This window comes from Pinus tabuliformis, chromosome 2_2, assembly GCF_031772625.1.
Source record: "Pinus tabuliformis cultivar Carrire ecotype Pingquan chromosome 2_2, CPIR1, whole genome shotgun sequence".
Classification (NCBI taxonomy): domain Eukaryota; kingdom Viridiplantae; phylum Streptophyta; class Pinopsida; order Pinales; family Pinaceae; genus Pinus; species Pinus tabuliformis.
Window position 1 is genome coordinate 577220919 of NC_142300.1, and position 18285 is coordinate 577239203.

The window sequence follows — 18285 nt, forward strand, 5'->3', positions numbered from 1 at the left end:
TTTGGGTCCAGATTTTGAACCAAAGCTCTAATACCATGTGTAAGATCCCTATCTTAGGGTCTGCTAATAGATCTATTTCTCTATAATTTAAATGCAATAAGAGTAAATAATTTACTTTCTTACAAGACTTTTAAACAATGAAAATTTTACCATCTACATTCTAATCCTTATAACTTATGGTGAACATTTCATTTTAATAAATTTACATGAGTAATCTATAGAGGAATACATGTACCGGTAGCTAGTGGAGATGCCTTTGAGCTGTTGCCCCTGCTGAACGCTCCTCTTGACCAACCCAACTGGATTTACCTCCCAACCAACTAGGAAATAAATGCCTAGCCTCCACAGGTTCCCTAGCTCTCCAAGCCCAAGTCCAACCAGATGTAGTGTGTGTCCAAGATGAATGATCCAGACCAGGATGAAAAATATTTCCCTCCTCTCAACAACCCAAGAAACCCCCACAGGTTCCTAAGGTCTCCAAAAATCACAACAAATCCTAAAATCACAACCAACTCCCAAAATCATAAGCAAGACCCAACATCCCCCCCCCCCTTTCTCCCTTCCCTCTTTCCTTTTTATACCCTCCCTCTCTTCCCCATCTCAACCACCTCTCATTAATGTCATTAACTTCTCATCTATCCTTACAGTTGACTTATCTTCTCCAAAGTAAAGCTGGGAGTACATTTGGAAATGTGACATGAATATAAAATTGGGAAATTAATGGGAGAGGACCATGTCTTCTCCCAAGTAAATCTGAAAGTACATTTGGGAATGTGAGATGAATATATATATATATATATATATATATATATATATATATATATATATATATATATATGTGGAGAGGACTATGTTTTCTACCAAGTAAATGTGAGGGTACATTGGGGAATGTGAGATGTAATTAAATGGAGAGGACCATGTCTTCTCCCTAGTAAATGTGAGGGTACATTGGGAAATGTGAGATGAATATATATATTATTTGAAATAATGGAAGGAGACCATATCCTACCTAAGATTCAATTTGAGAAGGTAAGTTGAGAATTTGAATAATATGAATCATGAATTTTATATTAGACCAATATATCTCAATATTTTAAGATAATGTAAACATTTATAAAATTTGCAGGATAAGATTTAAGCGGGGCATTACATATAAGCCACGTCCACTCTGCTATTTTTTATCCCAGAGACTTCAACTTATATCCAAGGTATCTTAACCCATCCACAAGTTTCAGCCGAGTGAGCTGAAATCTTTGTAGGGCAAAGTGGATCTCATGTTGGGTGCATCCAACCATTCTTAAGGTGGATTTATTGCAGTTGACCATCATGCCTGTAGCCACTTGACATAGGGATAAAATTTTCTTTATGATGGTCAATTCCCCTATACCTCCATTGAGGAAAATTAAAACATCATCTGTGAATAACAAGTGTGTTAAGATGCAGTCTTCTTTGAATTTTATACCCTGCATTCTGCCCCTTTTGGCCTCTGCTTTGATGAGTCTGCTAAGCCTCTCCACTATTAGGAGGAATAGAAGTGGTGACAGTGGACATCCCTGTCAAAGACCTCTTTAAGAATGAAAGAAAGGAGAGGCCACACCATTAACCAAAACACTGAATGGAGTGTTAGTGATATAGCCCATAATCAATTTAATGAAAACAAATGGGAACCTAAGGTGGGTTAAAAGAATTCTAATATACAACCAACAGACTCTGCCAAATGCCTTAGAGAGGTCAACCTTGAGGATCATACCTTTGATTTTCTTGTAATGCAATGAGTGCATAACTTCTTGGGTTGTTCCCACCGCTTCGTGGATCTGTCGGTCTTGAAGAAAGGCAAATTGCTCCTGTGAGATGTGGGTGGATAGAATGGGCCTTAAGCAGTTGGCAATGATTTTAGCCATGATCTTATAGATGGAGTTACAAAGAGAGATTGGTATGTAGTCATCAAAGGAGTTTGGATTGTAGATCTTGGGGATGAGAGCAATGAAAGTAGCATTGAAGAGTTCATACATCCTTCCATTGACTCTGGAGTCTTCCACTACCTTGAGGAGGTCTGAGCCTAGAATCTCAAAAAATTCTAAGTATAATTCCACCGTCCAACCATTCAGCCCAGGACTCTTATCTTTCTTCAACCATTTGAGGGTGGCTTCTAGCTCTCCTAAGGTGACCTCCTTCGTTAGTTCCCTACCTTCCTCCTGATCCACAAAACGTGGGAATAGCAGTGCCACTTGTATTATTTTGGCAAGGTTCACTCTGGGGGGTGCTCTATATATTTTCTTGAAGTGGGAGGATGCCAGTGCTGCCAGCTGGGGGAAGGTATTTATAGGGTGTCCATGTTCATTCGGAAGCTACCATATGGTGTTGATTGCCTTTCTCCCATTTGCAGATTTATGATAAAACTTAGTGTTATCATCTCCCTCAAGCATCCATATCACTCTGCTTCTCAGCCTCCATGATTCTTTGTGTTCCTTTAAGATTTTCCCTCTAGCGGCATATAGAGATGATATTCTATCCTTGTGTTTAGTGGAGCTGTACACCCCTCCCAGGTTATTCTCAAAGTCCACATTTTTTTTATTCAGCCTCTCTGAGGGCTTGATCATTCCGCCTCCTCTTGTTGTGAGCCCAAATTTTGGAGAGTCTCTTCAACTCGTTAAGGTTTTGAGCAAACCCTTCCGTAATGTGACCTGCTGCAGCACGGGGGTGCGCTTTCCATAAATCTGTGACCATACTAATGTAGTAAGGGTCCTTCAGCCATGTGGCACAGAACTTGAAGGTACCCTTAGGTTTCCCCTATCCCCCGCTGATTTCCATATAGACAGGAAGATGGTCAGAGATGCCCCCTGATCCCACCCATTTCCTGTGAATTAGACACTGATTGAGAAGGCCTTCCTTAATAAGAAATCTATCTAGTCTACGAGCTAGACTGTCTTCCCATGTTCTATTGTTCCGCCATGTGGGTTGCATCTTTGTGATGGGGATCTCCATCCCAATGATTCTGCATGTCCTATGGAGAAGTTTAAATCCCCTCCCACAATTAGAAAATCCTTTTGACAGAGTTCAAAGTTAAGAAGGTAGTCCCAAAATTCAGGCCTGTGTTGGAACGACCCATAGACATTAATAGCCCGTATCTCCATCCCTAGGTCAATCGAGAACAAGTCCACCCCAAGATAACCCACCCCCCCAGCAGTTGCAAAGATTGATAGTGCGCAAGTTGAACCCCAGGGCAATGCCTCCCGAATGACCACTTGCATCAAGGCCAATAAAGGACCAGCTTGGGAGCATCGATTGCAATAATAGAGAGATAGCTTCAGCAGAGCTAAGGGTTTCCTGGAGGAAAATAACATCAATAGGAGAGGCATATAGCAGTCTTCTAAGAGCTAATTTTTTATCGGGCCTAGCTAGCCCTCTGCAATTGAATGATACAATCTTCATGAGGGGGGCTCAGGTAATGGGCCTCGTGCTCTAAGAGCCCTTAGGATGGTAGATTGCCTACCAAAAGCGATTTCGTCTCCGGCCATACTCTGTGCTTTGGAGAGGGAAGAGGGGCGTCCTTGAGGGAGTTTAGGGGGAGCAGGGGAGAGTACCAGTTCAAGACCAATGTGGTCGTCCTATTGTTTTTTGGCCTTAGACCTAGTCTGGTATCTTGGGGAGGGGGGCCCGTCTTCAGGTACAGGGGAATACAGTAGAAGGGGCTCCAAGATAGGGGGGGTGATGGAGAATGTGGCTGGGGGGGGGCGAGGGGGACAGGATAAGTGGGGGGGAAGAGATACTCCAGTGATCCCATGTACGATGCCAAATGAAGGAAATGCCAAGCCATCAGCAATAGAAGATGTATGAGAGGGGTAAGAGGAGGATGAATTCTTACCCGATGATGATGATGCCCTGGTAGCTGCTCTGGCCCTTGTGAGTAGAGGAGAGGGTGGCTGAAGAGGTGGTCTGTCGCGTTTCTTTGGTCCAATTGTAGGAAGAGGGATTCTATTTTTGTTATGGGGTACCTGGGCCCTTCTTCCATGATCAAGTCTCGAGGGCGCATTTGAGGAATGAAATCCAATATCTTCAGGGATAAAATTAAAGCTAGTATGGCCATAGATGCTAGTAGATAGAGGTATATTTTTGGGTCAATTAAAGCAGCATGTGCCCTAGGATTGGTCCCCTAATGATTTTTCTCTCTTTCAATTGTTGGGGCTTGGCTAGCCCCTCCAAAAAACTAGCTTTGAGGAGATTGGTTCAATCTGAACACATTGATATTATTTTTCTACAACAAACTTTGGGGAATGGGGATTCAATTGTCAAGGCGCTAGAATATTTGTTACAAGGTTGGAGTTTTGTGGCATCTAACACAAAAGGGAGGTTAGGGGTCCTAACTGTCAATTTTAACCAAAAATCTATTGAGATTTTAGGCTCCTAGGGATTAGATTTGGTTTTGGGAGCTTATGTATTTTCTTCTAAATTGGGTAAGGAGCTTAAAGTGGTTAATATTTATGAGCCTTTCTATATAGGAACGCCTTCAGGGAAAGGCTACTGGCTCATTCCTATATGAATGTTGATAATTTAGTGGTGGGGGGATTTGAATTTATCCCTTGGGGCCTTTGAAATATGTTGTCCTCATGCTCATATAGACTCCCTTTCTAACTATTTTAGTCATCTTTTGGAGGAACACAAATTGTGTAATGTGGAATTGATCAAGTATAAACACACCTGGAGAAATAGGAGAACTGGTAATGCAATGATAGTCAGGCCTATTGATTGTTTCCTTATGGCATAATATTTATTGGAAAGGGTCCCTCTTTTTCTTCAGTAGGTAGGGGTTGGGGGTGAATATGACTATCATCCAATTTTCCTTCAAGTGAAAGGGAAATTTAACAAACTGGGGAGCCCATTCAAATTTAATGTATCAGGGCTAAAAGATGAATATTTCTGTAATTTGGCAGCTGAACAATGGATAATTTACAACCATGATAGGGATTTTCCTAAGGTAGTTAAATTTGCTGAAAATATCAAAAGGGTGAAAAAGGCTACGATTGAGTGTTATACCCTTAAAACATAGAGCAAGGAAGAAGATCTTAAAGTTGTGGAGGAAGAGTTGGAGCATGTGGAAGCTCGAGAAAGTGGGGGGTGGTTATTTATTGGAGGAATCAAAACAAATGATCATTCATCTAAAGGCTACCAAAAAGATAATTTTGGAAGAAAAGGAATAGACTTGGAGGGAAAAAAGTAGAGAAATATGGTTGAAGAGTGGAGATGAAAATACGAAGTTCTTTCAACAGTTTGTTAAGGGTCATCGAACTCATAATACTATTTTGGCTTTAGATGATTCATATGTAGGTAGAGCTTCAATATATGAAGATATTGCAAGGATGGGAAAAAATAACTTCAGTAATATTTATAAGGTTTCTCCTAAAGTGACCATTGTTGAAGTTATTTCATTAGCTTGATCTTTCCCTGGACTCACAGGTGATGACAATAATTAATGCGTAACGACACCGATGTTTGAGGCTGAATTACAAAAGGTTATCCATAGTTTTTAGTTGGACAAAAGCCTTGGACCTTATGGATGATTGGTAGAATTCTTCATGGAGCTTTATAAAAATTTTGGGGGAGATCTCTTAAAGGTGATGGAGGAATGTAGGCAATCTTGTAGGAAGCTTGATTCTTTTAACTCTACCTTTATTTCCATCATCCCCAAGACCAATTCTACACACCCTTTTGATGACTTTAGGCCCATATGATTATGAAATTACATTTACAAGGCCATTGCAAAAGTAATAGCCAATAGGCTTAAGTTGATCCTATCAAAAAATGTATCCAAGGAATAATTTGCTTTTCTGGATGGTCAACAAATTCATCAGGCTATGAGGGTTTCTTAGTAAGGGATTCATATTTTAAAAACCAAGAAAATCAAAGGATTGGTGATTAAAATTGACCTTTCCAAAGCATATGACAGAGTCAATTAGATATATATTAGATTGCTAATGACCCATTTGGGATTTGAAGTTCCTTTCATTAATTGGGTTATGAGTTACATAACCAATGTATCATTTGCAGTACTCATGAATGATTCAACTTCAACATTTTTTCATGCATAACAAGGTTTACGACAAGGTTGTCCACTTTCTCCCCTATTATTCTTGTTGGTGGTTGAGGGCCTTAGTAAACTATTAGCTAAATCAAAATGGAGGGGTGACTTAAAGGGTGCTACTATAGCTGATGATTTAACCATCACACATCTCTTGTTCGTGGATGATATTTTTTTATTATGTGATGTGTCCATGCGTGATCTTGCAACCATCAAAGGGGTCCCATCACTCTTCGAGAAAGCTATAGGAATGTAGGTAAATCTTCAAAAATCTACTCTCTCCCTACTCATTCTTTCTAGGGATGAGGCCACAAACACTCATAATATTTTTCCTTTTCACTCTAACATTTTTATGAAGGTTTAAAGTATTTGGGGTTCCACCTAAAACCCAATGACTATAAAAAGGTTGACTGGAATTGGATAACAACAAAAATTGAAAAGAGATTAAAGGCATGAAGTATCATTGTCTAGAGCCAACATATTGGTTCTCATAAAATCAATCCTAGAAGTTATTCCAATTTTCTAGATGTCCTTTCTATGGATACCAAATAAGGTTATGAACTCTGTTTATAAGACATGTTGCAGATTTTTATGGATGGGGTCAAAATATGGATGGGTTTTCCCTTGGGTTAAATGGGATAAAATTTCTTTGCCAAAGATGTAGGGAGGATGGGGTCTAAAAAACCTATACTTGTTTGCTAAGGCATTGTTAGTAAAAGTTGGTTGGGATTATTATCCACTGATAGTCTATGAACATATGATATATTTAGGAAGTATATCCATCCTTGTTCTCTTGAATAATGGATACGAATTCCAAACAAGCAGAGGCCAAATATTTTAATTATATGGAAAGAATCCTTAGCCTTTTTCTCTACGGTTGAAAAAGGTTTGGCCTAGAAAGTTGGAAACAATGAAAAGGTAAGGATTGGTATTGATCCCTGGGTGGGATGCATAGGAAAAAATTGTTTGCCTCACGATATGGTTGAATTCCTAAATATAAATATAAATAAAAGGTAGTACCTTGAACGAAATGGATGATAATTCTCATACTTCTATTTAGGCACACGGATGGGCTGACACAAACCAATTGAACTCGCGAATTAAATACTCATGATAATGGAAAAATTATAATGCTAGTCTCAATATCTCCCATGTTCGCCTTAGAGACTCATTGTGCTAGTCGCATTCTCCTCTTTGAGAATATGTGCCAAAATCGGTTATATATTACAATTACAATTAACAAAAAGTTGGGCCTTTTTTGTTCCATTTATTTGGAGTTTGCACGTCATCATCTCTAACTAAAAAATTTAACTTTTATAAATTTATATATTTTGAAATTGAAAGGTAATTTTAGATTTTGAAAGTTTATATATTTTGAGACTTCAAGATGATTTTAAATTTCAAAGTGTATAAGCGTTCAATTCTCAAACTGCCTTTTTAATCCTCATTAGTATTTAATATTAAATTTCCATCCAGTTAAAACTACTTCAAATACCCACATTTCTCATCAGCTCTAACAATTCGAAAAAATAGACAACAACTTGAAAACCACAAAGAGGCATCGAAATATGCCTTACCGTGAACTGGAAACACTGAATGGAGAGAAACTACCCATTGATTTGGGGTTCGAACCCGATTGAAATGAAAATAGAAGAAACACAACATGGTAAACTGAGGTTGAAACGCTACCGATAGGGCTGGTGGTGTCTTTGTGTTTTAAGGCTAATATATTAATATTAACGTTAATGATATCAGCATGAATGTTTAATAATTAATATTATAATTTAATAATAATATTAAATTACAATGGTATTAAGATTTAAGAGTAATATTAAAATAAATTTTAATTTTAATTTTAAATTTTAATAATATATTAATAATATTATTTAAATTTTAATACATTTATATTTATTTAATAATATAATAATCTATGAATTAATATATTAATGATATATTTATCTATATATTAATATTATATTAATTTATATATTAATGATGATGATGGTGGTGGTTAACGTCTACTAAGACCAAACTTTGGTCTATCGGACTTAAAGAAACGAATTATTTAGTTTTATTTAAGATTTTATTCCTATGCTCAAAAAGCTTGTAGAGAAGCCTCCCAAGCTCACTATAATTTTGACATTGTAAAAGGGTAGGAAGGTTAGTATTGCAACAAAGATTATGAAACTGAGATCTAATGTGGTTATACGTGGGGCACTCTAAGAATTAGTGATTTTCATCCTCGATGTTCATATTCTCGTAGAGATGGCAGATCCTTTCCATCCATGGTGTTTTAAGAACTGCCCAACGACCTGTTTCACTATGGAGCTCATGAGAGTTCGTTCTAATCTTGACTATATCAATTTTCTTCTTTGAGCTAGTTAAAACAGAGAGATACTTTTGATCTTCTAGGGTGGGGTTGATGACCTCCTTATAATATCTAAATTTTCTTTTAGCTGCTAAATCTTTCTCACACCACATTTTTTCTTTGAACTTAATGTTATTAATATTTTGCAATGCAACATTCTTTTCGATCTCCAAGTGGTTTAACCAGGTCCTGGTGTCTTTATACCAACCTCGTTTGAACCTTAGTTGCTTTTGGCTGGAATTTAAAGCTAGATTAGGAAGTCTATGGTCTCCTATGTTATTGAGTTTGTGCTTGTACAACAGAAGTCTAGTCATAGCTAGGCTCTTGATAGGGGCAAGAACCACTTCTATAAGGAAAATAGGATAGGGTGTTTTACTTTTAATTTTGAGGTTATACATTATAAAACGCTTCTGGATTTGCTCAATCTTTCTCCAGGATTCTATAGAGATGCTACAACCCCAAACCTCACATCCATATAAGATAACAAGAGTGACTAAAGTTTCAAAGAGGAACTTCTTTCTATCCCACATTATGAGGTTTTCCATTTTACAATTATTTTCAAGACCAAAATAAGCTTTCCACCCCCCATTAATCCTTTTCTCAATGCTGTAGTTCCAGTTGAGCTTGTGATGAATATCAACTCCTAGGTACTTGTAAGAAGACACTTCCTCCATGTTATTGTTGGCATACATAAAATTAGCGTAAGTGTCCTTCTTGGATTTGATAATCATAACTTTTGTTTTGCTAGTGTTAACAGTCATACCCATGGTAGAGCAGAAATATTTAATGAGTCTAAGCTACTTATCAAGATCAGATGGGCACCTTGCGAGAAGAACAATATCTTCAGCATAGAGAAGAAGAATGATGACTATCCCAGCTAAGATCGTGTTAGCACAGCCTGCTTCCTCTGAACAACCTTCTAACTTGTCGATGTAAATACCAAATAGGGTAGGGGAGAGGGGGAAACCTTGTTTAACTCTGATATTACACTTAATATCTTTCGACCACCCCTCATTTCTCTTTAACTTGGCAATTACATTCTCATATAACCTTATAGCGGCAACTCTCAACTCGAAAGGAACCTTTAGCTCTTCTAATCTATTCCATAGGTTGTTTCTAGGAACCGTATCGAAAGCCTTTCTAAAGTCCACAAAGCAACAAAAGAGATTGGATTTATCATTGTGACATTCCTCCACAATGATCCTAAGCGTAACAAGGTGGTCCGTTGTTGAGTGTTTCCGTCTAAAGCCTGCTTGGCCTTTAGCCCGCTTACCTTTACTTTCAAACCATATGCTCAACTTCTTTTCCAAAATAATACCATATAACTTGGCTAAGAGAGGGTTGATCATAATTGTTCGATAATTAGAGGGGTTATTTGTATCCCCACTTTTAAAAATAGGGATAATGAGGCTTTGAGTCCATGGTTTATGGAACCCTTGCTTGACCGCTTGATTGAAAAGCTTGTGGATGTGGGGGATGAGGACAAGACCTCCAATTTTTAAGATTTCCGCCTGGTAACCTTCAATGTCCTTAGCTTTCCCATTTGTCAGGCATTTAACCCAAAAATCAATGTCTTCTAATGAGAAAACTTCTTTCATTGTGAGCAGGGTTTCAAAGTTATCCATGACATTTGGAGATTCATAAAGCTTTTTAAGATAGGAATTTGAGTCGTGTAAAGAAATTTTATTATTATCTTTAGTTTTCCTAGTTAGAATCTGCCTCCAGAATTTCTTAGGAGCTACCTTAGAGAGGTGTAAGAGATTCTCTTGTCTTTTATGAATATACTGCCTTTTTTTCCTTTTAGTTAGGGCTTTGTATATTTTTATCTTGCCAATTTTAAGAGATTCATCAACATCTTCCTTAATTACTCTCCTCACACTTTTACAATCTTTGTCATACCATGTTGGTTTTGCTATTTCCTTTATTACTTGAAACTTCAATTGAGAACTTGTTAATAGAATATGAGAGGGTTGTAGTAAAATTATAATAGAGGTATTCTATGTTGTCTATACTAGATAAAGGAAGCAAATTAATTTTTAATTCATTTAGAAAGAGATTGTTTTTATTTCTATCAAATATTAAGTTCTTTTGGCTATAAGGATTATCTTCTATGGGATCTTTATGCAAGACAAAATTGAGAGTTATAAGTAAAGGCCTATGATCAGAGTTAGGCTCGTGGTTATTTAAGATGTCAAAATTTATTATTTCGTTGTATAAAGGGGGATCTGAAATAACATAGTCTACCAAGCTGCTACCAGGCCCATGGATGCAGGTCATCTAGCTAGAATTGGGCCACTTCTTTAGATCGTTGCAAATTATGAGATTCTGAGCACTACAGAGCTTGACTAGCTCTGACCTAAACAAATTCTCCTCGAGGTATTTAGAGCTCCTTTTGTACCGACTAGCCAGAGTAAGGTCTTCGTTTAACCAAAGAGGATTAGGGTTGGAATGATTGCTTAGAATAATAGCTTGGTTTATTGAAGTTCGAGCATTAAAGTCACCCATTAAAAGGATATTACCTTCATTCCTTAGGCTAGAAATATCATTCTCTAAACCATTGTAAGGACTATTTTTATTTAGATTATTTTTCTTATAGAAGTTAGAATTGATGGGGGGAAATAAAAAATTTCTATGTAGGTATTTTTATCATTAATGTCAGTAATCTCTATCCAACTATATTGGTTGTAAGGGTCATTTTTATAAATCCTAGCATGGGGGGAGATGTTCTTATTAATGTAACAAGCTATACCCCCAATGACTCTACGAGATGATCGCTTGTTCCAGGTAGACCATAGTGCAAAGCCATCTATGTTAGGGACCTTAAATTCTTCGTGCTCCCAAGTTTCAACAAGCAATATAATATCAACATCATTCTAAATCCAACTTAGCTTGGGGAATTTGTTCCATGGAAAGGCACGACAGTTCCAAGAAAGAATTCGGAGCATGTTGAATTTTTATTTATTACTATCGTTTTGGTTTCTATCTCGAATAATGACTTTTCTATTTCTAATTATTGCCCATTTTCCTTCCTCCCTAGCTTCTTTTACCTTTTGAACCTCCTTTCTTATTTTTTCTTGATCTTCTGGAATGAGATCTTCATTTATAAATATTCTCGTTCCTTTGACTTGAGGTTTTACTAAGTATGTCTTACTTATGGTCAGTAGAGCTCACCTTTATTTGGATCAGCCTTCCTTTATTCTCAGTTAATTTCCCCAACCTTGTTGCTTCTATGAGACACATTTCATTTTGTAATCTATTGTGTTATTCTGTCTAGGCTATGGCTAAAGTATCCTCGCCTACCTCCTCTTTCAAACAGAGTATTATAAGGTTCAAGGCCCTTTTGTTACGCTTATGGTCTAATTCTATCAATTTTTTCATTTCATCTTTAATTGGTTTGATATCTAATTTACCTGCCACACTATTTAGGGTGAGGCAGCTATTAACTTTTTCTTCTAGTTCTTTAATTATGTCCTTCATTTTAAAGCTCTTTAAAGTATCAGTGTCTTCTTCCTGGGATGTTTGGTTCGTATCTTGGTTTTCTTTTTCTATAACCTGCAACCTAGTCTTCATTGCCTCCATTTGATTCTCCAATAGTTCTATTTTATTTTCTATAGTAATAATATATTAAGTTATATATTATTATATTAACCTAAACATGAACATATGTTTATCTTTTATTTAGTCAATTATATTTAATCTAAACATTCATGTTTAATCAAGACTAACTATAGGCATCAGGTTCAACATGTGCATAGTTAATCATAAACATTACCCTTGAGTTATTGACATACCCAAAGTGAACTTGATGACATAGTCAAACATAGTTAACTTTTGTACTCAATCTTTATTATCCATGTTTAAATAGTCAACCATGGTCAATCTATGTTTACCATAGTCAACCTTGTTGGCCTATATTCATCCTCAGTCATTCAACTGGTTATATTCAACTTTTAATCAACCATAATTAAAAATTTAAAAATATTTAATGATATTAAATATGGTTTAAAACACATTTACCAATATTAATAAAATTTAAAATGTTTAATAATAAAGTTTATTAATCATATTATGATTAAAGTTTATTGGTAACTATCAATAAGATTTTATTAATAAAGTATTATATTTAAAAAAATATTTAATAATATTTAAAGTTAATTTAATATCTAATAGCAAATAAGATTAATAAAAATAAAATTATTATTATTATTATTATTATTATTATGTGTATGGGGAGTAGAATATATGGTGATGGCGTGTATTACTAAGGCACTCTATAATGGGGAGGTCATGGGTTGGCGTGGCCCATGCCTTGGGATCCCTAGGGTGATTTTGATGGCTTAGATGCCTATAGGTGGTGATTTTCGAAGCCAAAAATTAAGTATGCATTCATCTCCCTCTCACACAACTTAGCAAAAAAATAAAATAAAATATTAAGATTTTTGAATAAATTTTAATATTTATATTTAATAAAGTTTAAGGTTTATTTAATATCTAAGTCTTTTCTCTATTTAATTTTTAATATGACCTTTCTTATCAATGTAATTATATTTAATTATAGTTAAGCTAACACAATCATGTTAATAAATGTAGTTGATATACATTATTTAAAGTCATTTTCATTAGCCAAAGTGGAAAATGCAACATCAACCACATTTACTATTGTGATTGTGTTAGTTTTAACTATGACAATATGAATTTGATATTTAAATTAAATTTACAATTAATAATAATGTTTTTAATATGCTAGATATTTTGATTGAAAATTAACCTTTTTGTGTATGTCAACAAAAGCATTTATATTAATAAGAAAACATGTTTTACATAGCAGTCACCATAAACAATCCGTAGAATGAACAATAATCAAAACAAAGAAACCAAAAGAGCCAAGTTAAAGATAACCATGTACCCAAGACAACTCAAGATACATAACTCCATTCCAACACTTTCTCAGCGAATAAATAGCAGAATAAAAGTGACAACATAGCCATTGCTAGTACTAAGAGATTCAAACACAACACTAGCAACAAATTTACCCCAACATACCATAAACACGACATGATTTCACCATATCACCACAAATATTTAACATGGGATACCAAAATAATCTATGAGCATATAATTTCAGAAAATTAAGGAAATACATGAAGAAGGAAGATCCACCAGAAGCACAACTATACAATGATCATTAGGACACCACATTTATAAACCAAACAAAAATACAATAATCATTAGGACACCACACTTATAAACCAAACCAAACTGAAGAGCAAAAACATGTTTGAGGTTAGCGAACATGAACAACAAAAAACAAGAGTGCCCACCAAAACTCCCAACTCTTTGCAACACTAATAATGCTTTTCTATAGAGCACTTGAACTTGGGGGATTCGAAAAATTTCCATTCTTAGAGTCACTCGCAATGTAACCCTCTATGCAAGCCAAATGGGAATCTAGGTTGTCTAAACAGAACTGTTCATTTCAAAGCATTCTTTTAACATCCTCTGGGGAGGAGAAGGTATTATAGTTCTCCACCTACTTATCTTTAAGGACTAGTCTCAACAAGGTAATCATTTGTCGATGCAAAGCTAATGAGGTCATAAATTGTTTCTTCATGTGCCTACAGAGGTCAGGGCCAGGAATCCTCTTTAAAACATTGTTAAGCAACTTTGAGTTAGAATGAACTTGTCATTCCACCCCATCTAGAGAGTCCAACTCATTGATTTCCTTACTCAATTATGGAGGAATAACATCTAAATATGTAGCTATAGAATCATATGCAAAAGGTCTGACCCTTCTCTGTCCTAGATAAATATTGCTACCTCTTCCCCATCTATAGCACATTTGTTGTCTAGGAGGCAAGAAGGGACACACTAAACGGCCACCAACTGCAAAAGAACAACAAAATGGGACGGAACACACCAACTTGACACCCTAGACCTAATATCACCAAATTATCTCCTAATCTCCTTACAAGTAATTTAGAGCCTACCAAAATTACAGGAGGGATAGATGGAGACTCACCTCCTTCAACAGACACCTCATAACCTAGCACCATGAAACGTGCAACTCTACCAACATATGACTCAAAATACTAGATACAATACTCAGAAAAAACTAAGTAGCTAATTAACATGTGACCCAGAACTTTTCCATAGGACTCCATAGTAGAAAATAGATCAAATCTCAGAACATTTGTAATTTTCTGACTCAAAGCAATCCAAGAAAATAATATCTGAAAACTAATACACCAGAGAACCAAAATGGCCCGTTGACCTCTAAAGAAAACCAAGAAACACACAATAACAAACAGAGAGAGTAGCCCCAACAACACAAACCACCTCAGGAACTTGAAAAACCAACCATGTAAACAACTCAAGGCAAAGGAATGAGAAAGAACACAAGTGCAAATATATAGAAACCTCACGAGCACAACACAAGCCCTGAAATAAAAACAAATTCTGACAATTAAATCTCGAGGAAGCCAATGTCACACTTTCCACTTAACAAACTAGCAACTAAGAAAGGGAGTTTGAGGTCTTACCCTTACCTCCTCTCCAACATATGCCTATAGACGAAAAAACGTCCAACATAACACACAAATAAAGAACCCAACCCTCTAAGTCAACTATATGCATACATGCCCCATTGCGCAGACTCGTGTTGCGCCCCTCCATGCGATTAAGGCATAATTCCTTAGGTAGGTGGCCGACACAGCACCCAACTTCATATCTCTTCAACATTAACTCTACTAACACCCCCTTACTATTGGCATTTTAATTAATAATGCAATATAATTTGTTTTTAAAATTTTTATTTATTTAAGTAAATAACTAATAAAAATAAGTATAAGTTTTATATTTTTCATTATAATAATTTCATAAGGCATTGTTTAACCACTCTAAGAGCTTTGGAGTTTTTAGCAGCGATATATATATATATATATATATATATATAATAGGTTTTTGACTTCATATATGGATTCAACACTTTGAAAAATCTGAAGCATTTGGATTGTGGAGAGTTCATATATTTAATTTATAATTTCAATAAATCTCTGATATATACTGAGCAAATTAGATTAAAAAAATACCAAATTAAATTAAAAGAATATCCAAAAATAAATAAACTAATTTAAACTATATATATAGATATTTATTATAAGTTTTAAATTTGTTAATGTTTTGCAATTTTAAATTTATTAATTCTATTTCAACTTTAAATTTATTATTCTATTTCAACTTTAAATTTATAACTTACAGTCCTGATATTCAAAAGATTTCAAAATCTCTATTTCCAAAACAAAGGCACATATATGTGTAATTTCAAAATGACATATAAAACTAACGGGTGTATATGTGACGGCTGTTAGCCGCATTTGTACCAATATATTAATATATGTAAAAAAGAAAACCCATAATGCTTCTGTAGGAAACTAGCCCTTCCCATTTTTCAACTCCTCAAGGTTCAAATTTTGTTTAATGATATTTATTAAAGTTTGATACTACAGCATTTGTTTAATAATATTACCCAAAGTTTGACACTTCACCAAGAACAAGAAAAGACACGAGAATACTGAAATATATTTGGACACTTTATTGAAGGAAACACAGTACATCCCATCCATGGGTGTTAATTATTGCAGACGAAAGAAACAACACGGTGGCAAACCAGCCAACCCAACAATTGAAACAAACAAAATCACACTTGTTCCACATTCTGCGTTACACTTATTGATAACTGGTTGTATGTCATCAGTTCATTCGACGGCAATTCTTTCGAATTTCTCCCCTCCTTCCGATGAGAGGGTTAATATTTCCCATTCTCACCATCGACTCCGCGAACTGTTGGAAAAATTTCTCCTCGTCCTCCGCAAATGCAGAAACTAAGGCCGTGGTGGTGGAGGATATTTGATGAGCATCACCGTTTTGGTTGCCATAGAGCTCCTGGTCAGAGATCAAAAGTCCCCGAGAGCTCTTCAAGTCGGTAAAATAGTGGTGGTCAAATTTAGTGGGGCTAACAACGTCTAATGGGGACAATATGTTGTCTCCCCCGGATTTGGGGCATCTGGATTTCAATTCAGTGGAATAAGCCTTCTCCAAATTAGTATGAGTAGTCATGTAGAGCCTCTGTCTGAAGCTTACACACCGAGACTGACCGATGGTGTGGCCTCCTGCATTGCAATATTTTAAAATCAACAATGGGAAACAACTAACTTTATGAATTGATAATAGCAATAATATTACCTGAAAGTGCGACCAGGTCTACGACGTTGAGGCCATGGCGTTTGAACTTTGTGAGGAGAGTTTGGAGAGTGGAGTTGGGCGCGGGGATATCGTGGTTTGCCCCGCTGAAACTCGCGCTTCTTGAGTCCCTTCTTCCCACCATGACATCCCACTTCAGCCCTCCGCTCTGCCAATGCCAACAATATAATCAATTATATATATGTACAGATATATGGGAAGACTGAGATATTTCAGAAATCTGCAATCAATATAAAAATGTCGAATATAATAATTACCCAAACCGCTGAATAAACATCAATATAATAATTACCAAGACCACTGAATCTCTGGCTGCAATGGCAAGGATGTCAGCGCAAGACACAACCCCTGGGCATGCACTCTCTAGTTGGCTTTTGATTTCATCGACCACATCAAATCCTCTGATTGAATTGTTATTGGGGACTGCTGTCTTCTCTCCTTTGAAGCTAGGGGTATCATCCAGCAGCACCGACCCGTCGCAGCCCTGCAGTAATCAGTTTACATATTGCGATTCACATTAGGCTATTTTCTTGGAATTTACAATCGATATAAATATATTTTACTTATAATATATATATAAATAATACCTGAACTAAACTGTCATGGAAATGGAGACGAAGTATAGATAATACCTGAACGAAACAGTCATGGAAATGGAGACGGAGTAAAGAAGCTGCCATCCGAGACTCTCTTTCAACAGCCTTCTCTACCACGGACTTGACAATGGAAAAAGCATTCGGGCAGGAATGGGCATAGAAATCTGGCCTTAAACCAACATTACTAACTGCATTGATGCTACAGGCAGCACTGCCTGCCATTACCAATAGAATAAGCAGCTGGGCTAACGCAGTTACATTCCTAGTGCTTATAGGATTGTTGCTCCTTAAATACTCCATAGTATTTTCAAATAAAACAACACCGCGAAGCAGAAAATGAGCACTGAGTAGAGATATTGAACCAGTGTGTGTAGCTTCTGTATAATGGGGCAATGGTTATGAGCTTGGTATTGCTTCTCCCATCACTATCGTCGTCTTATATATACACACGAACAATCTGTTTTCTTTACAAACTTGTTGCTGTTGTAACACTGCACATTCGGAGCAAAACAGCTCAGCATATCATTATTTAAGCGGTGATTCCTCGAAAAGCCAGCAGCTCCGCTAGTTTTTTTGTCCCTCGATTTATCAATCTATTCGTATACCTAACAACAGCATATTAGATGCAACTACTCCATGTTCCATTACCAGTTTCATTCAAGTATTGTCGGGTCATGTGCAATCATCTTTTTGAAATCACTGAATGTTATCCTATGCATTTCTTTATTTTGCATCAGTCCTTTCTCTTTGAGGCTTTCTCGATCTATTATTACAATTTACAAATGGTTTATCCTTTCTCTCTGACGATTTGATATGTTAGGGTGGGTGGCCATGTGTAGAAAGTTTTCGTGACTGCGGATAAGTCCTTTACATTTAAATTATTGAAAAAGCTTTTCCCCTATTACATGCTTTTGTTAAATGAATGAAAGCGTGGGAAATGTGATTGTGCAGTTGAAGTTCGATTTAGTTTATCACTTGTTTTCAGT

At 36.1% G+C, this 18285-nt stretch overlaps 1 protein-coding gene across 1 annotated transcript; it reads right to left on the reverse strand.

The window, feature by feature from the left end:
* Positions 1-16032: 16032 nt before the first annotated feature.
* On the reverse strand, positions 16033-17689 carry LOC149193985 (peroxidase 49-like). The gene is made up of 4 exons (XM_089407121.1): positions 17336-17689; positions 16996-17187; positions 16686-16851; positions 16033-16612 (listed from the first exon to the last, which is right to left on the reverse strand). Exons 1-4 carry the CDS (start codon positions 17597-17599, stop codon positions 16194-16196), a joined length of 1041 nt encoding a protein of 346 aa, XP_089263247.1. The 5' UTR covers positions 17600-17689; the 3' UTR covers positions 16033-16193.
* Between the last annotated feature and the right edge of the window lie 596 nt (positions 17690-18285).

Coding starts and splice junctions, on each gene's coding strand:
- LOC149193985 (XM_089407121.1), bottom strand. CDS start 17,599: ATGGAGTATTTAAGGAGCAACAATCCTATAAGCACTAGGAATGTAACT. Junction 17,188..17,335: donor TCCATGACTGTTTCGTTCAG/GTATTATCTATA, acceptor TGATTACTGCAG/GGCTGCGACGGGTCGGTGCT. Junction 16,613..16,685: donor AGACCTGGTCGCACTTTCAG/GTAATATTATTG, acceptor ATTGCAATGCAG/GAGGCCACACCATCGGTCAG.